This window comes from Suillus subalutaceus (genome assembly GCF_016647625.1).
Source record: "Suillus subalutaceus strain FC151 chromosome Unknown DFJ58scaffold_10, whole genome shotgun sequence".
Lineage (NCBI taxonomy): Eukaryota > Fungi > Basidiomycota > Agaricomycetes > Boletales > Suillaceae > Suillus > Suillus subalutaceus.
Genome location: NW_024540259.1, coordinates 294459 through 317745, shown reverse-complemented (window position 1 = coordinate 317745; position 23287 = coordinate 294459). Strand labels below are relative to the sequence as shown.

The window sequence follows — 23287 nt, the reverse complement described above, 5'->3', positions numbered from 1 at the left end:
TGGCGAGCACGTGATGCTGTCTCTTGTTCACCAGGGCTTCGAATCGTTCCATTTCAACCCCCTCGGAATGCGCTGGGGGCGGGTAAAAAATGATTCCTACAGCGGTTGAGGCTCGGCAGCCTCCTCGTGCTGCCTGGCCTATGGAGCGTCTAATTCATGAGCGCTCCATCAACCTTGGACTTGCCCTTGACAAAACAACTAATCAGACTTATTCATCGGCCGTCAATTCTTATGTGACTTTCTGCGAAATCCATCATCTTGCTCTTGACCCTACGCCAGACACACTCTCCCTTTTCGTCACTTTTATGTCGGCGCACATCAATCCCCGATCCGTCGACAACTATCTCTCGGGAATATGTAGCATCCTCGAGGAGTACTATCCCACTGTGCGCCAAAATCGACGCTCTCGCTTAGTGTCACGCACACTTAAAGGTGCAAAACGTCGGTTTGGGGTTCCCATTCGCCGCAAGCTTCCTTTGTCTAGGGCTGACCTAGAAGCTACCTCTGCCGCCTTGCCAAATCCCCCATCTCACGATGACTTGTTGTTCATAGCCCAACTTTTCGATAGGTTTTATGGGCTGCTCCGTCTGGGAGAACTTGTCTGGCCTGATAATCCGTCCTTACAGGCTTTCGAAAAACTCACTCTCCCGGACATCGGTAATCCTCGCTGAATCTCATCATTCCTTCGTTCTTCGGCGTCACAAGGCGGACACCAATTTTGAAGGAAGTACTATTGTGGTCCAGCAGGCTCAAACTGCTGATCCTCATCATGCCTTTATAACTTACCTCGCGTCTCGCGACAAGTTATTTCCTTTTAACAGTTTCTTATGGTTGCGCAGTGACGGATCTGTTCCCACTCGCTCGTGGTTCATCAGTCGCCTCAGAGCTTTCTTCCCCGATTCCATTTCGGGTCATTCTCTTCGGGCAGGCGGGGCCACGTCTCTCGCTATTTTGGGGGTGTCATTAGATCGGATCCAGGCCATGGGCCGCTGGTCTAGTGATGCTTTTCGTGTTTACATTCGAAAAAATCCTGCGCTTGTTCACGCTCTCATATTCCATGGAAGGTCTATTCATGATCCGCCTTTCTATTGAACCCCTAAGTCCCCTTACTATATCATTATCGCTATTTATTCTTACCTTTTTATTCTGACTAGTCTGTCAAATCCTGTACTTATATCTCCCTCCCTCCCTCCCTCATTATAGCTGGAGTTATGGCACTTGTATAGTAGGCACAGTCTCGGCCTCGTTGTTTTTCGGGGTCCAAATTTCACTGGGGGCTCCTTGTACTCACAACGGGGTCCCCGAATTGCTGGCTATATCCTCGCAGTCTGCGTTTCATCGAGACCTAAGCGAGGACAATTAGTCGAGTTTAATCTGGTTTACACCAGGGTAATTGGACGAGCGCTCCATAGCAGGCTCGTTTCCCCGGGTCTTCCCGTGGTTTGCCCTTGGTATGGGACTTTCCCTTGGCCACATTCTGGCCGATGCTCCGTGCATCTTCGGCATGTCGATCGTGTCTCACTCACCTCCTTTAGTGGAGCTCTTACAGCCTATGTCTAGCGAGGCCGAGTGACATGGGGGTTTTTACCTCTTCTCACTCGTATTATTCGTCTTGCTAGGTACGCTGTTTAGTTTGTATTTTTCTCTCTCTTCTCACTCGTATTATTCGTGTCAATAGCAATTTTGCGCACCCATCCTGTTACCCTCCCTTACTTTCTGTGTCGGGCACTTGTATAGTAGGCACAGTCTCGGCCTCGTTGTTTTTCGGGGTCCAAATTTCACTGGGGGCTCCTTGTACTCACAATGGGGTCCCCGAATTGCTGGCTATATCCTCGCAGTCTGCGTTTCATCGAGACCTAAGCGAGGACAATTAGAGTGGTTTAAGCAATTTTGCACGCAGTACTTTCGGTACTAATGAGACATGTTGAACTGGAATATTCAAAGACTTTGATTTAGGGAAAGGTTTAGAAATTATGGAGCAATACTACATGGAAAGGTTTAGGTAGCTAACTTCAGGTTGGGCTCTAAGTCTCTAACAGCGAGGATTAGAACGAGGATACTCTGCGACAAGGTGTAGTAGAACGTCTCCCAAGGTCTAACCGACACGGAGGTGGCCAAATAAGGAAAGGTTTAGGTCCGCGTGAGTAATTTACGAGAGGTTGGCCGTAAGGTCAAGTCGACATTGACAACGACATTTTACAATTGAGCAGCACTTATGACGCTCCAAAGCGAACTTTAATAAATTGCGCGTTACACTATCGAGTGCGCGATACACAACATCGAAAGCGCGACATAACATCAAGTGCGCGATACACAACAACGGAGTGCACAACACACACAGCCCACAAGTGTTGTGTTCCAAAACTTAGTATCACCTTATAACACAGCAGGAAGAGTTTGATCAGGGTGGCAAGGTATACTAGACAGTGGAAGCTGCATAATTATTGTACTAGAAAAGATACCAAGTAGATGGTAGTAGGGCACGAGAGATTAGACGGCAATATTCACGTCGCCGACAAAATAGTCCTGAGACCAGGTATCAATACGACGAGGGGCAGATGGGACATAAGGATTACGGATATCACGCAAATATTATATCGGATGGTTGGGGCTTTACCAAGTCAGGCGGCATGCCCACATGACGAAGAACACTTGGAAAATGGAAGTAAATCAGCGACAGTGATGGATGGGAACAAAAAATTGATTGATGTACCGAAGAGCTAGATGCAGGTGACCTTGGAAACGTAGTAGACGGGAGGCTGACTCGATAGCGGTCCCGCCCAGTCACGGGTTTTGAAAGTGAAACTTGACACGGGTGAAACTCCCGTACCCCCAACGTATCTACCAGGATTGACCTTGTCAGTTGCTGGCGGATAATATCGCTCCACCAAAAAAAAAAAAAAAAAAAAGAAAGTGAAACTTGAGTAATTTCGGGTTGTGGTGAGTGCCACTAAGTGGCGAGAGGCAGAAACGGAGAAGGTGAGCGGTCGTTTCAAAAGGTGAAATTCTGCGCGCTACTCGTTAGAAAGTGAAAGATCGCACTGCCGAAGTTTCCAATGAAGCCCACTGTGACGTGAACTCTGACAAATATTCACGGTGAGAGACAGAGCGCTTCGGGAATTGGCGTGATCAGTCCCGGCAAGTCCCACAGTCTGAGAGCAAATTTCCTGAATCCTGACTTGACTTTAATATAGTTACACCAGTCTAATTGGACGACCTGGTGTCCTTTCTGATAACTAACGTCTCTCTCGGGTTCTTGCCATCGTACCTGCGGCATGCCCACAACAATCAGTTCGAAGAGGTCCGGAACGGGTTCAAGAATCCCGCAAGTCCTTGAACCGTGGACTGTCGGAACAATGGTTCAGATCCTCCTGTTGGAACTTCGAATCAGACTTCGTTCAAACCGCGGTTCATAACTGGACCTGGTCACCACTACTGGCGTGGTGCATGCAGGAACTTGCACGAAGCAAAAGAGATGCGAGGACTGGAAGCAGCGGTGGTGGAACGTAATGGGTTATACATTGTGAAAGCACAGAGTGCTTTTGATCACGAGCAAAAACTCGTTGCTCGTACACTGGCAGCTGATGATCTCGTAAACACTTGATTGTCGAGCCCAGCTTCGAAGATCTTTAGCCGTCCAATTTTAGCTAGAAGTAGCTACAAAAATGACAGATTGTATCGCGGAGTCAGTGGTGTGTCGCGCACTCGATGTTGTGTGTCGCGCAATCGATAGTGTATCGCGCAATTTATTAAAGTTCGCTTTGGAGCGTCATAGGATGTCGTTGAATGACGTAGGAGTCGATCCTATTTATATGCTCCTCAGCGCGGAAACATATTGTATGTACATGTGGGACAAATGAGAGAAGACATGACAGCAGATTTCGAAATTAATTGCTTGAACAGTGGGTGATCAGACGGAAACTGCCGCGGAGTCAGTGGTGTCAGTGAATATTAATAGGAACGCTCGAAGTTGGAGGCACTCACGTCGCCCACGCCAGGCGCCTATGACCTGTATATCGTATCGGAGCCTGAGTTCTCGTCTGAATCTATGTCAAAAGTGTTCGAAATTCCTACGTGCGCGATTTCCCCGCCTTATGATGGAGCCAATCACCGAATCCCTACGTTTCAGTTGCATTCCTGACCTTACTGATCACATAGTCAAGGGTGAACATCCTGAGTCTACAAATAGTCATTATCATATCTGCAAGTGCACCTGGGACCGACCGAGTTATTCTCCGGTATGTGCTAGTCCAACAATCAACATGAACTGATAATTCTCACATCTTCAGGTCACGGTGGCAGTCAAGGTTATTAGGGTACTACAACCTAATAACGTCTTGGATCTCAATGAGAGATACGACGAATTACTACAAGAAATTAGAGTATGGGGAAGACTTCAAAACGAACATATTTTGCCTGTGCTCGGATACGTATACGGGCATGGTCATTTACCTAGCCTTGTGTTTCCTTGGATGGAGAATGGGAGCTTAACCAACTTCTTGCGCGAACACGAGACCTTAGAGCGTGGCGAACGCTTTCGCTTGGTGAGTTCTTCTGATCATGGTGGGATTCATGTACAAACGAATTTCCGTATGTTCAGCTGCGAGATATCGCCTTGGCACTGCAATATTGTAGGTCTGCTCATCTACAAAAGTGTAGACTCTCAAGTGGATTTTTTATCAGTGCATTATATCGCTGTAGTTCACGGAGATCTAACAGGTGTGAGTTCTTACCAAAATCAATAAGGCAGATGAGCACTAATTATCTCCGATGTGCTGGTGCGTCAGGACAACATTTTGGTTGACTCGCAGGGGCGTGCTTTTGTAACGGGCGTCGGGCTTTCCAAGAGGCTTAACGAGTTCGCGTCCAGCCTAGAGTCTGGTTCGGGCGACATCCGTTCGGCCACTATTCGCTGGATAGCTCCCGAGTTAGTCAATGATGAAGAGACCTTTCCCACTTCCAAAAGCGATGTGTGGTCTTTTGGTTGCAACATGATTCATGTACATCAACTCATCCATTGGCATTCAAACCTACGCTATGTATCTAACGACCATCTCAGGTGCTCTCTGGGCAGTTGCCCTGGCGGTCAATTCGATCTAACCACATTCCCCTCCAATTACTTCACAAGAAGGTACCGCCACTACCACCGGTAATTAAGGATCAGGTCCAAGACTCATCCTTCCTCCGAAAATGCTTTTCTTTTGCGCCAACAGACCGCCCATCCGCAGATCAGACACTAGCCTTTGTACGCGAAGCGCTAAGAACGGGAATGCCGCGGACCGCGCAAGTTGTGGCGGTACGTTTGTTGAATAAGTGCTCGTATACATATGCAAGCTGATCTTCGTATCAGCACGATCACGAAAAAGGCATTTCTCTTGTCGAACAGCATGATCACAAAGGCATTCCTGATGTTGTAGCCGAGTTCAAACGACGTGTTTTTCTGGTTCCATCACATTTGATCCATATCCCAAAAATGGAATTGATCTCGCGGGACAAACTTATTACGATACTGAAACCAGAGACGATCACCGAGGAGGACATCCGTCGGTGCGGGGGGTGGTCGAGGCAGTCTGCCATAGAGTCGGCTGTGATCGACCTGCTCAAATATGCCATTCTATCGCACCGATGGGGAGAATCGGAGCCAACATTCCAAGACCTAAAATGCGAAGGAGCGGGTTACAAGAAGCTGGAGAAGTTTTGCTCAAAAGCAAAGGAGTATGGCTGTGATCTCGCATGGTCTGATACCTGCTGCATTAACAAAGAAAGCAGCTCAGAGCTCGACGAAGCAATTCGGTCGATGTACATGTGGTACCGCGAAGCCTATATATGCATAGTGCACCTGGCTCAGACAAATTCGTGGGATACGCTGGAAAATGACGAGTGGTTCTTTCGTGGCTGGACGTTACAGGAGCTCCTTGCACCCCTTAGGATGAGGTTTTATTACGGTTCTACATGGACGCCCCTTACACAAAATTCCAACGACAAAGACGACGCCAAGGTTGTTCATGCTCTTTATCGCGCTACCAATATCCCCGAAAACGACCTGCGCAACTTTCGCTCCGGGCCAAATCGTGCCTGGGAGAAGATGAACTGGGCAGCGAGTCGGAAGACAACCCGTATTGAAGATGTTGCCTACTCTCTCACCGGCATCTTTGACATCACCATGACGGTCGCATATGGAGAAGGAGATCGAGCTTTTAAAAGATTCATGGCAGAGCTTATTGAGAAGTGCAAGGAATGGCAAATTCTTGTGTGGGCCGGCGGACTCCCTGGTCGTCCAACAGAGCCTTCCTGTTATCACACAACAGACGAAGCAGCGCTCGAGATGCTCAAGAACCACGAGATCTCGTGGTGGGGAGAGGGTAGCGGTGATGACGGCTTCTCAGTCACGAAGCGTGGCGTGCAGGTCAAGCTACTCATGGTCCCCGCCTCCATTGACCAGAGTCTCTGGCAGTCGGTATTCCTTTCCCGTCCCGCTGATAGCCTCATGACATCCGAGTCACCGCTCGAAGAGCTGGTTGTTCAATCCCCTTTCTTTCCACCTGCATCTACGACAGAGTGGGCGATCGGGATCGTTAACTACCACGACCATGATGACGCTATGAAAGGGAAGTTGAAAGCAGGACAAATTTATATATGTTTCCTCTTGAGGCGGTTTTCTCGCCCTGGACTGGATACCGTGCGTAACCACTGGAAAAGGGAAGGTTACGGAGAGGATTTTGACGGTTCGTTGCAAACACGACTTCGAAAAAGAAGTAGAGATTGTTTGGTTATAAAATCTGGAATAGTGGTAGAGGATTCGAGTTGATTATCTGGAGAAGACCAGTGTAGCACGTACAGTAGAACGCGCGCTCAATCATGTTACGAACGGCTCACAGTATGTTCAATATACCACATCTGTGATGAGAATGAGTACATATCAACAGACAGGTTCTGACAAATGATTGAGATGGATATAACTTTCAGACAGCACAGCTTAGGGATCTACCAATAATCAGAAGATGCTTGAGTACCGTGATATTCCTTTCCTTTGAGAGGTTTGTCAGATGAAAGGCCACCGCCAAGTTTTTAGCGTATGAATGGTGTGTTTAAGTTCTCGGCATCGCGTTCTCGTTGAATCATCTTCTCGAACGCCCGGCCGTAAGTTATGAATGATAACTGGAAAACTTTCCGAGGAGAAGCTGAAGCCATCGCGGGGCATGAAAGTGAATTCCTTTTCATGGACGGAATATAAATAGAGGCTTCGGCACATTAATGACTGGGCCTAGTTAAGGTGAACCTCCGAAGATCTATACACCGCAAAAATGTTGTCAGGAGGTTTCGAACCAACTCCAAGAGACACAGATTTTAAATCTGTTGTAGTAACCACTTGGCGAAGACCAGTTAGATGGACTTCTGAGGAAACCCTCCATGAGTGAATGTCAAGGCGTGTTCCGATAAAAAAAAACCTGTGATTCGGCAGGTTTCGAACCTGCACACTTTGAAGAGAAACAGATTTTGATTCTGTTGCGGTAGCCACTTGGCTAGGACCAGTTAGGATGAACACCTGACGAAACCATCCATGAGTGGGTGTCGAAGTGTGTTCCGATAGGAAAAAAAAACTTGTCGTCGGCAGGTTTGATAGATTTTGATTCGATTGCGGAAACCACCAGTAAGATGGGCCTCCAAGAAAACAATATATGAGTGAATCCTCAAGGCGTGTTCCGATAGAAAAAAAACCTGTCGATCGGCAAGTTTCGAACCTGCACTGGCACAGGCCAAGAGACAGATTTAGATTCTGTTGTGGTAACTACTATGGCCAGGACAAAGTTGAGATGGAGCTCCGAGGAAACCATCCATGAGCGAATCTTCGAGGCATGTTCTGGTAGAAAAAAACCTGTCAATCGGCAAGTTTCGAACAAGCACAGTCCAAGAGAAACAGATTTTGATTCTGTTGCGGTAACCACTTAGTTAAGACCAGTTAGATGAACCTCCGACGACATGAGTGAATGTCAGGGTACGTATGTTCCCAGAGAACAAAAAACTTGTTGTTGGCAGATTTCGAACCTGCGCAGTCCAAAGGAAACAGATTTCGATTCTGTTGTGGTAATGATTCACTTCGGCCAGGATGCTTCCCAAGTTGACATGAACCTCCGAAGAACTGCCCACGAGTGAATGTCAAGGTGTGATAAGACATTTGTCGACAGGTTTTGAATCCCCATTACCCAAGATTTCTTATCTGTTCTGGTGCCGGTTGGCTATGACTACATAAGATAGACCTTGAAGGATCTATCCATGCGTGAATGTTCAAGGCGTGATAAAAGGGGAAAAAAGATTGTTGAGTGCGCAGGTTTCAAACCTGCAACAAATTTCTGTCCTGTCACACTTAGCACTTGGCTAAGACTGGTCAAGACGGACGTCTCTAGTACGAGTCGAAGAATATCATGCATTGACAGCAGAATCATAGGATTAGCAGTCATTTGCCAACGCAAAATGAAATATTCGATGGACGCAAAACAAGGGCGAGACCCGGGTCCGGCTGGCGCTATGTTCATAATAGTTATGTTAATTCTCACGGGGTCAAAAGTAGGATTGTACAGCCACTGAGCCAGCTGATATTGACCGGTGACCAGCCGACCTTGTGGTACAAGGTAATATGACAGCTTTATAACACCATCTATCGGTCATATTGCGAGCTCAGACCCCAGGTGCCACCATGTACCGTGTACCTGCGGCCCTCAAAGCGTATGGAAAGTCAATAGGAGGGCAATATGCAAGTGCACGAAATTGTAAGTTGTATCTTTCACTCAATCGTACAATACCAATTCGCTCTTAACCAATCGAAGCGCTTATTCAGTAGAACGTCGATTGATGGGCGCCATTGACCAGCAGGAGGACATGAAATTCCAGGGCTGGTCAGGGTGATAAACAGGAGCAAGAGGGGAGTTGCCTGGGCCAATAGTGGTTCCTTCTTCCATCCCGGCGCCTGCTGCCATGTCTCGAACAATCACACTAATAGTTGATCGAGACATAGCTGCAAAACCCTACCTGAATCTCCGTTACCTGAGTCTCAACATGCTACCTCCACCTAAATCATTCTTGACACCGAGTAGGGCAGCAGTGATGCACATTCTGTCCCTTTCATCCCTCTTCCTAGTAGCGCCTTGCCTGCGTTCATCACCACTACATCTCGTTTGAATATCGAGCTAATGCCGCTTGCTCAGGATATCACAACTAATTGGATTTGCAGCAACTGATACTACTTGGGAATACTTCGTACTCTCTGTCATGCATCGTCTATACATTTCCGGCCAAGAAGACGACAATTCGTAACTGACTCGAGTTCTACCGACCGAGTTGATTCTTACCCCATAGTCCAATTACGTCAAATTCCATTGTAACGAGATCCGACTAGTCCTCGGTCCTTTGCTTACGATTTCTGTTTGACAGAAGTGAAAGCATCCACCGTGACGAAGGAGCATACTGACCACCCTCCCCAAATCATTATCGGCTCTTCCGAGATTCTGGATAAGGAAGATGAGACGGTCACCCGTACAGCCATCCAGGCTCGACGGCTGCTTTCTCTCCTTGCACAGAAGAGGGAAACAAAGGAAACCTCGTATGGAATTTCTTTGCGTCGACTTCTGTACTTCCTTTGCGTGCCATGACGGAGTTTCAAAAATAACTCGGTGTGAGTTGAGTGGCTTATCTTACCGCTCATAGAACCGCGTCTTGACAGTTTCCTTTGTTCGTTGATATAGAAATTTGATGTAGAAATTCTCTCTCCTATCTTACTGCTCCGTGATGGTTGCAAACAATAAGCTAATCAGAAGTGAACATATTGCTTCAAGTACTTCGACTCCGATAACAAGGTACGTGCTAGTAGCTGATGTTACTCAGTCACCCCTAGACGTCTAGACCCCAGAACTCCTCGGCTACTACTAGTCGACTGAATCTTAGTAAATCCATTTATCTTCTGGCATAGAAGGTAGCTGTGGTAGTCATACGCTTAGCCGGGTTTCCTCGGGGCTTGTCGTTCTCGTCACTCACTCGTTAGACCAGAATTTGACCATCGACGGTGAGCCCACTCGTTGGACGAGAATTTGAATATCGACGGTAAGCCTCACTTCCTGGACGACGAGCCTCACTTGTTGCCCGTCTAGGTCTATTGTTCAGCTTTAATTTTGTAATTCTGTTTATTACCATATCCTAATACACATTTTTCTATCCACTTCCTGTCCGCCTATGAAGCCTGTGCCTCTTCAAGCTTCAGGTGCGCGCTGATTGATGTGCAGTAACAAGTCTTCTTCGACTATTTCCGAAGAATTAAAACTTGGCGACTCAGTACTGCTGGGTAAGGTACTTTCTGCTCGCATATAAAGTTAAGCACCTTGGCATCGCGCATTTCTAACGCCCGCTACGTTCAACCCTACAGCCTCCCCAATACTACACCGAACCTCTAACCCGCGCCCTCCCGTGCCAGGCCTAACCCGAGTTGCCGTTCACGAGTGCGAGAAGGGTTGTCCTGCAGTAGTTGCGAGGAATAGTCGTTTTGTATCTGGAAAGCGAGCTCTCGGGTGTGGTAGAGGGTGGGGATGGCGGTAGTACCGGCGCAGGCTCGTGTTTTTGAATACCCGGCGATGATGATGCTGATAAGATGTGAGCACTCCATACCTGCAGGCCTGGGAGATGCGGTTGAGGCCCGAAACATCAATGATGAGTAACTCCGTGACGGTATGTCAGCGGCATAATGTAAGATGAGTTGAGCGGAGGAAAGGTGGAGAAGGACGCGATGCCATACGGGGGAATGGGCGGTAAAAGGGTGTCTTCATGAATTAATGGAGAAGGATGAGTGCAGCGAAAGTGACGTAAGAGGGGAGATTAGTGGGATGACTTGGGAATTAGATGAGGAGTGGGGGGTACCGGTAATGAAGAACCCGAGTTGTAGTGATTAAGGAACCGGTAAGCCATAGGCGGTCATTACGTACCTTGGGAAACCGAGAGAGATAATTTCTATATTTATATTCCAGGGTCCGAAGAAGTAACTCAGAATGGCTTAGATACAAGCTTTGATCCTCTCCTAGTCCGACCGCGCATCATGCATCAGTCATGTCTAGTCAGCGACATCTCGTCTGGCCTCTTTGGTTTTCCCATTGGCCCGATACCTCTAAGTTCACTCTTCAGATTAATATTAATTATCACGAGATGCTGCTTCAAAATGTCTATTTATTGGTGCATGATCTCGTCTCAATACTCAGCCTAAGCGTCTACAATGGTCAGTTACCCTCCCCTCGACGGATCTCTCTTCATCCCTGAATTGCTGGAATTCAATGCGCAACATAACTCGGACGCTACTTTCTTTGTCTACGACAAACCTGACAGCAATGACCTAGTCTCCATCTCACACTCAGACTTCTATAGAGCTTGTCATCGGGCCGCCCACGCAATTAGGCCAGCCTCCACAGGCGCAGACAAAGAAGTGGTTGCCCTCATCGCGAACTCTGACACCCTTCTTTACCAGACAGTATTCATGGGTATAATATTCGCTGGGCTAATCGTGCGTACATATATCTTCTGAATGAGCGGGTTTCTAATCACTGCTATTTCAAGCCATTCCCCATGTCCCCTCGTAATTCGGCAGCGGCAGTCACGAGCATGATGCAGAAAACAAGATGCCGTCGTATAATCACGACTCATCACTCTCTTGCTTCCCTCATCGACGGAGTCAAAGCGAGTCTTGTGTCTGACACTCAAACGAGCCAGCTGCAGATCGACGAGATTCCGGCGCTGAGTCACCTGTACACCGCGCTCGTTAGTGGTACTCCAAACGAGGCCATCGTCCCGTACTCTTCCCCAGGTTTACGGTCATCTGAGAACGATGTATTATTCTACCTGCACTCATCTGGCAGCACTGGCTTCCCCAAACCTATTCCAGTAGGTAACCTGACTGCCGTCCACTGGTGCACATCGCGTGAGTTGTAAAGTAATCTCCACAACAAACAATACTAAGATGGAGTGGCATTAGCATCTATTGCCGGCCTCATAGACGCTCCCGTTCATATCCGCATCAATGCTGCGTCCTTACCATCATTCCATACCCTTGGTGTAAATTTTCAGCTGTTCGTCCCCATCGCCAGCTTGAGCAGTGTGTCTATTTTTCCACCTACATCCTTCCTCGATCCCTTGGCGGCCCCCGTAATACCCAACTCGCAAAACATCTTGGACTCTGTACTCAAGACGAAATCGAACGCTATGATAGTCGTTCCTGCCTTTCTTGAACAATGGGCGTTTTCGCCTAGTGCTGTCGATGTTTTGAAGACCCTCGAATATATTGTAAGTTTGTTATTGATGCTGTGCCAAGGAATGAGTCGCATTAATACCAATACAGGCCTATGGTGGTGGTCCTCTTGCGCCTAAGATGGGAAATGCCCTGATGAATGCAGGGGTTAAAGTTTGTTGTGGTTACGGCGCTACAGAAATTGGTATCGTCACTTATTCCATCCGAAATCTGGTCGATCAAAAGTTTTGGGAATGGCTTCGATTTGGACCAAATTGCAAGATCAGATGGGATCCCCAGGGTGATGGTACATATGAATGTCAAGTTTTGGTGCGTCTCCGAGTTGATACTTAAACATCCTCTCAGCGTTAAACACTTTCTCGTAGACAACCCCGACGTATCAACTGTCGGTAGAGAATCTTCCGGACGTCAAGGGTTATGCCACTTCGGATGTATTTATCAAGCACCCGACGATAGAAGGTTTATGGAAGATGTACGACTGAAATTTGTGATATTCGTCTTTTCTGACATTTTCCTTGCAGTGTAGGAAGAATTGATGACGTTTTGGTACTCTCGTCTGGGGAGAAGACAGTACCAGCTCCTATGGAAAGCACCATCTGTGCCAACCCCTACGTAAACGGCGCAGTCCTCTTCGGCCGTGGACGTAATCAAGTTGGGATCCTCATAGAGCCACGAGCAGGGTGTGAAATTGACGTTGATGACGAAAAGCAACTTGCTGAGTTCAGGAACCGAGTGTGGTAAGTCCCCTACAAGATCCTATTCTATTGTTGAGTCTAGAGATATTCTTGAAGGTCGGACGTAGAGGAAGCGAATAAAGAAGCTCCTGCCTTCAGCAGGATCTTCAAAGAGATGATTCTTGTGACGCGCAGTGACAAGCCCATGCCTCGAGCTGGAAAAGGGACCGTCAACAAGAAAGCAACCGTCAAACTGTATGAGGAGGAGATCGATGCCCTGTAAGCATAGTACCCATTCGTCACTCTGTCAACTAGACTTCACGGCCGACAGATATGAAACTGTAGAGGGCAGCGCTAAAGCAGGTATCGACGTGCCTTTGCCTACAAGCTGGACTGCAGCAGACGTCGAGGAATGGCTCAAAGTCCACGCTGCTGCTGTAAACGCTGACAAGGCAGTTGATCCTGATGCAGACCTTTTTGCTCAGGGTTTCGACAGGTGAGTCGAAAACTAGTCAAGGCTAGTGTTCTGCTTACATTGTACATCTAGTCTGTCTGCGACATTCCTCAAAAACCGCATTATCGGCTCTCTCAGCTCGTCTTCAGATCGCGACATTCAGGCATCGGCATCGCGGATTGACCAGAACATCATATTTTCGAGTCCTTCGATTCGCCAGCTCGCGAGGAGCGTCATTAATGCAGTATTGCAGCAGAATGGTGCAGGCACCGTCGACCCCAAGGCTGATATCGAGAACATGATCGAGAGGTATTCAGTCGGATTAGAGGCCAACACCACTCTAGCGAATCGGCGCAGCCAAAGCGAACATGTGGTTATTCTGACTGGGTCTACTGGTGGTCTTGGATCATACCTGCTTGCAGATCTACTCCAGCGCGAGGACGTATCTGTGGTATATGCCTTCAATCGCCCGTCAAAGGGGGCATCCATCCAACAGCGACAGGAAGATGGGTTCAAAGATCGCGGTTTAGATTTTACCCTGCTTCAGTCAGACAAGCTAGTATACACAGAAACCGATACATCTAATGATCACTTGGGTCTGGATGAGGAGTTATATCAGAAGGTTTGCGTCATTTTCAGTGTCATGGAATTAACTAAAAATGGCGTAGATCCGCACGTCTGTTACCGTTATCATTCACAACGCTTGGCGACTCGACTTTAACCTGGCGCTCTCGTCATTCGACTCTCATGTGCGAGGAATGAGGAATCTTATAGACTTGGCATTGTCTTCTCCGCGTCATCCAAAGCCGCGTTTCATGTTCGCATCTTCTGTCTCATCTGCTCAAAGTTGGGGTAGAGAGAAAGGGCCATTCCCTGAGGAAGTAGAATACGACGCAGGGATCGCAGTAGGTCTTGGCTATGGCGCGAGCAAATATGTTTCGGAAAGGGTAAGTCACTAGCTACGTCGGGGGGCATAGATTCTACGAATACTGATTTCAATAAGATTCTCGTCAAGAGCAAGTTACCGGCAACATCATTCAGAATTGGACAAGTATCGGGAGGACCTCCGCGAGGAGCTTGGTCCACGACAAACTGGGTGCCGATCTTCGTCAAATCAAGTGTGAGCCTAGGTGCACTTCCGGAAGCTCAAGGAGTAAGTCCATCACTATCGAGGGTATCAATTAATGACTTACGCGGTTTAGTTTGTGTCTTGGATCCCTCCCCACGCGATATCAAATGCCATTCTTGATGTAGCTTTCGCGGAAGAAGAACCTCCCATCGTGACGAATCTGGTGCATCCAAGGCCAACCGCGTGGAAGACGTTGGTACAGTCCATTGCGAACGCCATGGTTGAGCATAAAATAACAAGTGACCCGCTACCTTTTGTGCCATTCTCGGAGTGGCTCGAAAGGCTCGAATCGAGTGCCAAGGACGTGAACGAAGAGACCATGAAGCGCATCGTAGGTGTATCTCGATAGCTTGCCCGAACGGTTTCCCATATCATCTTCAATTACAGCCTTCTATTAAGCTTCTCGACTTCATGCGTGCCATGGGTCGATCAGACGTCGTGATCAGGGCATCTGGAGAGATGAACACCGAAGCGGGTGGCCTGACTTTATTCGCCACCGCTGTAGCCGAGCGCGCCAGTCCAACGATGAGGGAGCTGAAGCCGCTGTCTTCGGCAGACGCGGCACAGTGGGTGGATTACTGGGTGGACATGGGGATGTTTCAATGAACATATGAGTAAGCGGCGGTTATTCATTGTCACCTTGTCTTTAAATAACATGGCCCAGGACGACTAGAACTTGGGAGATCGTGCTTGTAGTTGGAGCTAGATTTGAATTGTTTTTCAAGAAATGCTGATGCGATGCAACTTTGAGTTTCGCCTGTTTGCTCAGCTAACTGTTTGAATTTCAAATATTTTGTTCACATTTTGTACAACTTGAACATGTAAACTTTTCCTAAATATATCTCGATAACCCTGATGAGTGTTAGTACAAGCCTACAAGGTGAGCTTTAAGGTAAGCTAGTAGGCAAGAGGGAGGTTACGGACAAAGATTTCGATGGTACGTTGCAAACACGACTTCGAAAAAGAAGTAGAGATTGTTCGGTTATAAGTTCTGGCATAGTGGTAGAGAATCCGAGTTGATTATATGGGGAAGACCAGCTGTGTGGCGCAGCATGCTCAATCGTGTTAAGAACGGCTCACACACAGAATCTTGAATTTTGATAGGCTTGTAATCATGACTCCAAATGTCGGGGTCGGCCACTTCCTAGAAGCACAACCTTGTACATTTTGGGTGTATGCGGAGTTTTAAAGCGTACTCTACTGATGAGTTCTTCCAGACGCCTTCAACACACATTCCCTTCTCAGACAAGGCGACTAGTTCACGAGACTACTAGGGAGCCGAATCACTTCAGAAGTCACTCGGAATGGCTTCATGCACACACATACTAGTCCGATCGCCATCAAATCTACTAGTCATATCTAGCCAGCCTCGAAATCAACTATGCCGCATCAATATTTAGACCGTCTGTATATCCAGATTATCAGGAATAGACAGCTCAGCGCTCAGTTCCCTTTCCCATTGGTGCGATACATGTAAGTTCAAACGAATAAGCTTCATTAATATCAATTTTCTTCGAAATGCCGTTTGAAAATGACTATTTATTCGTGCGCGAATAGTCAGCCCAAGTGTCTACAATCGTTCATCATGGTAAGTGCGTATCATCGAAGTCATGTTAATTACCCTCCCCTCGACGGATCTCTGTTCCTCCCTGAATTGGTGGAATTCAATGCGCAACATAACTCGGACGCTACTTTCTATGTCTACGACAAACCTGACAGCAATGACCTAGTCTCTATCTCACACTCAGACTTCTATAGAGCTTGTCATCGGGCCGCCCAGGCAATTGGGCCAGCCTCCGCAGGCGCAGACAAAGAAGTGGTTGCCCTCATCGCGAACTCCGACACCCTTCTTTATCAGACAGTATTCATGGGTATAATATTCGCTGGGCTAATCGTGTGTACATATATTTTCCGAGTGAGCAGGTTTCTAATCACTGCTATTTCAAGCCATTTCCCATGTCCCCTCGTAATTCGGCAGCGGCAGTCACGAGCATGATGCAAAAAACAGGATGCTGTCGTTTAATTACGACTCAGCACTCTCTTACTTCCCTGATCGACGGAGTCAAAGCGGGTTTTGTGTCTGCCACTCAAACGAGCCAGCTGCAGATCGACGAGATTCCAGCGCTGAATCACCTGTACCCCGCGCTCGTTAGTGGTACTCCAAATGAGGCCATCGTCCCGTACTCTTCCCCAGGTTTACGGTCATCTGAGAACGATGTATTATTCTACCTGCACTCCTCTGGCAGCACTGGCTTCCCCAAACCCATTCCATTAACTAACCTAATTGCCATCCACTGGTGCATAACACGTAAGTTAGTAAAATAATCTGCACGGCGAACACTGCTAAGATGGAGTGGCGTTAGCATGTATTCTCGAACACATTAACGTTCCCGCTCCTATCCGCATCGGTACTGCGTCCTTACCATCATTCCATACATTTGGTGTATATTTTCAGCTGCTCGTCCCCATCGCCAGCCTGACCAGCGTGTCTATTTACCCGCCTACATCCCTCCTCGATCCCTTGGCGACCCCTGTAGTACCCAACTTGCAAAACATCTTGGACTCTGTACTCAAGACGAAATCGAACGCTTTGGCAGTCGTGCCTGCCTTTCTGGCACAATGGGCGTGTTTGCCGAGTGCAGTCGATGTTCTGAAGACCCTCGAATATGTTGTAAGTTTGTTATTGAAGCTGTGACAAGGAATGACTCGCGTTCATACCAATCATGATGCAGTTCCATGGTGGCGGTCCTCTTGCGCCTAAGATGGGAACTGCCCTGGTGAATGCAGGGGTCAAGCTTTCTTCCGGTTACGGCGCTACAGAATGTGGTATCATCACTTGTGTCTTCCGAAATTCGGTCGAGCAAAAGTTGTGGGACTGGGTGCGATTTGGACCAAATTCCAAGATCAAATGGGATCCACAGGACGACGGTACATATGAATGTCAAGTGTTGGTGCGTCTCCGAGTTGATATTTAAGCATCCTCTCAGCGTTGAACACTTTCTTGCAGACAATCCCGACGCATCAAGTGTCAGTAGAGAATCTTCCAGACGTCAAGGGTTATGCTACTTCGGATGTATTTATCAAGCACCCGACGATAGACGGTTTGTGGAAGATGTACGATTGAAATTTGTGCCACTCATATTCTCTGACATTTTCCTTGCAGTGTAGGAAGGATCGATGACGTTTTGATACTCTCGTCTGGGGAGAAGACAGTACCAGCTCCCATGGAAAGCATCATCTGCGCTAACCCCTACGTAGACGGCGCAGTCATCTTCGGCCGTGGACGCAATCAAGTTGGGATCCTCGTAGAGCCACGAGCAGGGAGTGAAATTGATGTTGATGACGGAAAAAAACTTGCTGAGTTCAGGAACAGAGTATGGTAAGTTCCCTAAAAGATCGTATGCTGCCGTTCAGTCTGAGGATGTTCTTGAAGGCCAGAGATAGAGGAAGCGAATAAAGAAGCTCCTGCCTTCAGCAGGATTTTCAAAGAGATGATTCTTGTGACACGCAGTAAGAAACCCATGCTTCGAGCCGGAAAAGGGACCGTCATGAAGAAAGCAACCGTCGAGCTGTATGAGGCGGAGATCAATGCACTGTGAGCATAGTACCCATTTGTCACTCTGTCAACTAGACTTCACGGCCGACAGATATGAAAAAGTGGAGGGCAGCACTAGAGCAGGTATCGATGTACCTTTACCTACAAGCTGGACCGCGGAAGACATCGAGAAATGGCTCAAGATCCACGCTGCTGCTGTAAACGCCGACAAGGCAGTTGATCCTGATACAGACCTTTTTGCTCAGGGCTTTGACAGGTGGGTCGAAAACGAGTCAAGGCTAGTGCTCTGCTTACTCCGTAAATCTAGTCTGTCTGCAACATTCCTCAAAAACCGCATTATTGGCTCTCTCAGCTCGTCCCCAGATCGCGACGTTCAGGCATCAGCATCGCGGATTGACCAGAACATCATATTTTCAAGTCCTTCGATTCGCCAGCTCGCGAGGAGCGTCATTAATGCAGTATTGCAGCAGAATGGTGCAGGCACCGTCGACCCCAAGGCTGATATCGAGAACATGATCGAGAGGTATTCAGTCGGATTGGCAAACTCTGTCACAGAAGCCAACATCACTCTGGTTAATGGGTGCAGCCAAAGCGATCATGTGGTTGCTCTGACTGGGTCTACTGGTGGTCTTGGATCATACCTACTTGCAGATCTACTCCAGCGCGAGGACGTATCTGTGGTATATGCCTTCAATCGCCCGTCAAAGGGGGCATCCATCCAACAGCGACAGGAAGATTCGTTCAAAGATCGGGGTTTAGATTTTACCCTGCTTCAGTCAGACAAGCTAGTGTACGTAGAGACCGATACATCCGATGATCACTTGGGTCTGGATGAGGAGTTATATCAGAAGGTTTGCGTCATTTCCAGCGCCATCTAATTAACTAAAGATGGCGCAGATCCGCACGTCTGTCACTGTCATCATCCACAACGCTTGGCGACTCGACTTTAACCTGGCGCTCTCGTCGTTCGACTCTCATGTGCGGGGAATGCCGAATCTTATAGACTTGGCTCTATCTTCTCCGCGTCATCCAAAGCCGCGTTTCATGTTCGCATCTTCCATCTCATCTGCTCAGAGTTGGAATAGCGTGAAAGGACCTTTCCCTGAGGAAGTAGAATACGACGCAAGGGTCGCAGTTGGTCTTGGCTATGGCGCGAGCAAATATGTTTCGGAAAGGGTAAGTCACGAGCTACGTTGGGGGGCATAGATTCTACAAACACTGATTCCAATAAGATTCTCGCGAACAGCAAGTTACCGGCAACATCATTCAGAATTGGACAAGTATCGGGAGGACCTCCGCGAGGAGCTTGGTCCACGACAAACTGGGTGCCGATCTTCGTCAAATCAAGTGTGAGTCTAGGCGCACTTCCGGAAGCTCAAGGAGTAAGTCCATCACTATCGAGGGTATCTATTCATGACGTACGCGGTTTAGTTTGTGTCTTGGATCCCTCCCCACGCGATATCAAATGCTATTCTTGATGTAGCTTTCGCGGAAGAAGAACCTCCCATCGTAGTGAATCTGGTGCATCCGAGACCGACCGCGTGGAAGACGTTGATGCAGCCCATTGCAGATGCAATGGTTGAGCATAAAATAACAAATCACCCGCTACCTTTTGTGCCATTCTCGGAGTGGGTCGAAAGGCTCGAATCGAGTGCCAAGGACGTGAGCAAAGAGACCATGAAGCGCATCGTAAGTGTATTTCGATAGCTTGCCAGAACGTTTTCTCATATAGTCTTCAATCGCAGCCTGCTATCAAGCTTCTCGACTTCATGCGTTCCATGGCTCGATCAGACATCGCGATCAGGGCGTCTGGAGAGATGGCCTCCGAAGCGGGTGGCATGAAGTCATTCGCCACCGCCGTAGCCGAGCGCGTCAGTCCAACGATGAAGGAGCTGAAGCCGTTGTCTTCGGGAGATGTGTCACAGTGGGTGGATTATTGGGTGGAAATGGGGATGTTTCAATGAACATATGAGTAAGTGGCGGTTATTTATTGTTACCTTGTCTTTAACATCATGGCCCGGGACGATCAGAACTTGGGAGATCGTGCTTGTAGTTGGAGCTTTTGAGAAATGCCGATGGGATGCAATTTCGGGACTTTCCAGGTTTCGCCTGTTTGCTCAGCCAGCTGTTTAAAATTCACAAGAAAATTTTGCACAACATGTCAACTTCTCCTAAATATATATCGATAACCCTGATGTGTTAGGACGAGGTGTCACTCAGTGAGCTAGCCAGTGACTCAAGTACTCATGATCATGATCATGCTGAGTAGTATCAAATTATGTCTGAACAGATCGCAGGATCGCTCTTCAAAGCTTCACTCTCCACCTCAAAAACTCAGTCGAACGCTATTAATGCTCTCCCAAATACATCAATATTTCTTTTGGCACTTCCTGACATCAGACCCGCAGCATCATCGCCTTCTCGTAGCTCAATCATGTCAAATATGAGGAATTCCTTACAGGTAAGGACGCTGTATTTCGAACAGATTTACTATCCTCCGCAACCAACCTGATTCTCAACTTGGTAGCGCTGATGGTGGATGCGAACATTAATTCCAGACATCAAGCACTGCGACACGCATGAACAGATCTAGGCGGATTTCTGGATTTGATGTAGGAGGCGATCAAGTGTTTTGAGGCATTGTTGAATGACATATTGTATTTCACAGTTGTGCTTGATCAGATTCGTGATTTGGCACGGTATTGGAGGAGTTGAGCAGGTGAGTGGTTGATACGCTATTTTTTTTGCCATGTGGATGTCGGAAGTGTTGTTGTACTTGTTACAGCTGTTTACATAGTTTCGAATATCGACTTATGCAAGCTCGTGTCACCGAATTATTGAAGCGCGAATCCGCTGAGATAGTTGGAACTCTTATTAATGGACGTACGACAACCTCATCAAAATCTAGAAAGCGCTCATACATGTACACAACTCATAATGATTAGAAACAGTGTGAAGGCACATCCTAATCAAAACCCGTACGGCTGGAGGCGCCTAATGCACCTTGGTTGGGGCAAGCTCCAATCCTCCACTGAGTATTTGGCTTGTCCGACTCGGTCAGCAAAATTTTGTGCTTCCGGGGAATTCGTGAGATTTTGTGAGTTCCGTGGAGATGGAAGTGGACGCTCTGGCCTTGGGGCATTGATGGGCCAAGTAGAGAGATAGCACATTTCCTGCAAGTGAACAATGGTCAATCCAGTCAGCTCGCAAAGACTTCTTTGAGATCCCACCTCTGGGTCGCAGGCAGGTCGACATTTGATCCATACACTCCAGTCTAACCAAGACATCAGCTTCTGGATGTCTTGTCTCCAGTCATTCATTATTTGAGTAGCATCAAGCTCCTCATTCGGTTCAATGGGGAAAAGAGTGTCGAGCCCGCTCATGACACCTACAGCCCACATTTTCGTAGTGACACGGCAGATCTCCCTCGTTGTGTCCTCAATCGCTTTCAGTAGCAGGCGTTCCGAAGACGTCATCAAGGGAATGAGGTTTGTAATCTGGGAAGTGTGTGTTCTGACGCATAGCCTAAAAATTGGGGACGCCCACTGCGATGAATATATGCCTAAAGTGCCTGCGCTGGGGATGACGGTGGAATGTAATAAGTACGGCGTGAGCATCACACTGAGCTGGGTCTGCGCGAGCTTCGCTCGCTCAAGGAGTTCTTGTGGATCTGATGAGGCAACGTTGAGGAGACGCTGCGTTAACTCGAGTCGATCCGCGTATCGATCGACGATGACGTGAATAAGGGTCTTCCAGTCAATGCCGCTGCCTATCGGGTGTGGTCGAGTGACAATTTTGATGAGATTTCTCATCACCCGCGATATGTCATCCGGTGATATTCCGAGTACGCGGTGGCCGCACCGTTCAAGACCCGTGCGAACCGAGACGAGGGATGGTGCTAGTGCAGTATCATACAATGAGATGAGACCAGTCAGGTCCAGCACAATGCGAGAATCTCCTGGGTAGCGATTGTGCCATGAGCCGGAGTGCATGAATTCGAACGAACGAATCCCTGCGCTCAAGAAGATATAGCATCAGTCATGTTCGAAATACTGGAAGACGATACTGACAAGTGTAGTAGTGATCGAGTGAAGTAGGGGCAGGGAATGATCGGTCGTCCCTTGGTAAGGTGAGATGTACGAAAGATACTACTTCGACGCCGGCTGTGAAATCACATAACATGACTTCACTAGATGCCTGTCAGTTGGAAGTGTGACGCGGAATCAAAAGTATGCGCACAAGTTCATTTCCATCCTAGAGATCTGGGAATTAGTGATATGACATGCAGTGTAGAATCACATCTAACCTCGCGAAACCGTCGATTTTGAACTCCTTTCCCCACGTACAAAGATCATCAATCCGATTTCTTTCATCGAAGAATCGGTCGGGTCGCGGTTCTCCCCAGGCTATTATGTCCTGCGTATCCATTGTACCCTCGGATAGCTTAGCAGCACTGTTTCCATCGAAGTACAATACTTTGAGAGGTCGCGTTGCTGCCAGCGTGAGGTGCCAGTCACTCCCATTTCCACGAGAGAAAAAAATAGAATGCTCCGGGTCCATAGCGGTCCACTCGGGCCCACTGGGTATCATATGCGAGCCATTGGTACTGTGATAGAGTAAAGTACCGGTTGGAATCACTCCTGGCACTATGTTGTGTCCTATGAAAAGTTAAATCGTTTTTCAAGCGTCAGCAACGCAGCGGAAACGCACCATTACGATACCTTGTATTTGGCCAGCGCTGTAGTAATGAATGGACAGTGTTGAAGACCAAGTTCCCTGTCGCATTCTCGGGTGGAGATTCATCAAACCTCCATTGCTCGCTGTTGGAGTTGACACTATTTATATGGCCAGGGTTCGAGTTGATGACATCCAAGGGTCCAACACTGGTTTCTCCAACAGTGTTGATCGGAAACTGGTTATGCAACGCCAGAGCTGCTGACCCTAATAGGCTCAGAGCTGCCGCAATGGACTGGGGTCGCATAAAGAGAACTGCCAAAAAAATCCTGGTGATGCGGTAGCTTGATCAAGGTACTGTGTGGCATTTGCTGAGGACCATTCTCGGTTCCTTTGAACGACTTCAAACCGAGTATCATGGTACTCTATTCGGACCTCTAAGTGGTTCCTTCGAACGACCTGAGCAAACAGCTTGACTGGGCCATCAGCAAAACCACTTCGGAAATGAACGCTTAGTTTAAGC

The 23287-nt window shown here is 47.9% G+C and overlaps 4 protein-coding genes and 1 pseudogene across 5 annotated transcripts; 3 read left to right on the top strand and 2 right to left on the bottom strand.

Moving 5' to 3' along the window:
- Positions 1-3975: 3975 nt before the first annotated feature.
- Positions 3976-6966, top strand: DFJ58DRAFT_677914 (kinase-like domain-containing protein). The gene is made up of 8 exons (XM_041383154.1): positions 3976-4074; positions 4130-4238; positions 4290-4544; positions 4601-4631; positions 4684-4721; positions 4788-5000; positions 5060-5296; positions 5351-6966. The coding sequence occupies exons 1-8, from the start codon at positions 4049-4051 to the stop codon at positions 6806-6808; spliced, it is 2367 nt and encodes a 788-aa protein (XP_041248986.1). The 5' UTR covers positions 3976-4048; the 3' UTR covers positions 6809-6966.
- A 485-nt stretch (positions 6967-7451) lies between these two features.
- On the bottom strand, positions 7452-7531 carry DFJ58DRAFT_t39 (annotated as a pseudogene). Its single transcript has one exon. The product of its transcript is annotated as a tRNA-OTHER (tRNA).
- A 3534-nt stretch (positions 7532-11065) lies between these two features.
- Positions 11066-15140, top strand: DFJ58DRAFT_742209 (putative aminoadipate reductase; the record flags this gene model as incomplete). Its single annotated transcript, XM_041387181.1, has 13 exons — positions 11066-11536; positions 11590-11950; positions 12005-12312; positions 12368-12586; positions 12643-12749; positions 12799-13014; positions 13069-13230; positions 13283-13447; positions 13499-14027; positions 14074-14352; positions 14409-14558; positions 14608-14865; positions 14922-15140. The coding sequence occupies exons 1-13, from the start codon at positions 11252-11254 to the stop codon at positions 15138-15140; spliced, it is 3258 nt and encodes a 1085-aa protein (XP_041248985.1). The 5' UTR covers positions 11066-11251.
- Positions 15141-16119: 979 nt separating this feature from the next.
- DFJ58DRAFT_722904 (putative aminoadipate reductase) lies at positions 16120-20054 on the top strand (the record flags this gene model as incomplete). Its single annotated transcript, XM_041384934.1, has 13 exons — positions 16120-16428; positions 16482-16842; positions 16898-17205; positions 17267-17485; positions 17542-17635; positions 17703-17913; positions 17968-18129; positions 18182-18346; positions 18398-18941; positions 18988-19266; positions 19323-19472; positions 19522-19779; positions 19836-20054. 13 exons carry the CDS (start codon positions 16120-16122, stop codon positions 20052-20054), a joined length of 3279 nt encoding a protein of 1092 aa, XP_041248984.1.
- Positions 20055-20929: 875 nt separating this feature from the next.
- DFJ58DRAFT_911032 (uncharacterized protein) lies at positions 20930-23287 on the bottom strand. Its single transcript, XM_041395217.1, has 6 exons — positions 22801-23287; positions 22397-22748; positions 22330-22344; positions 22161-22279; positions 21321-22102; positions 20930-21263 (listed from the first exon to the last, which is right to left on the bottom strand). Exons 1-6 carry the CDS (start codon positions 23069-23071, stop codon positions 21060-21062), a joined length of 1743 nt encoding a protein of 580 aa, XP_041248983.1. The 5' UTR covers positions 23072-23287; the 3' UTR covers positions 20930-21059.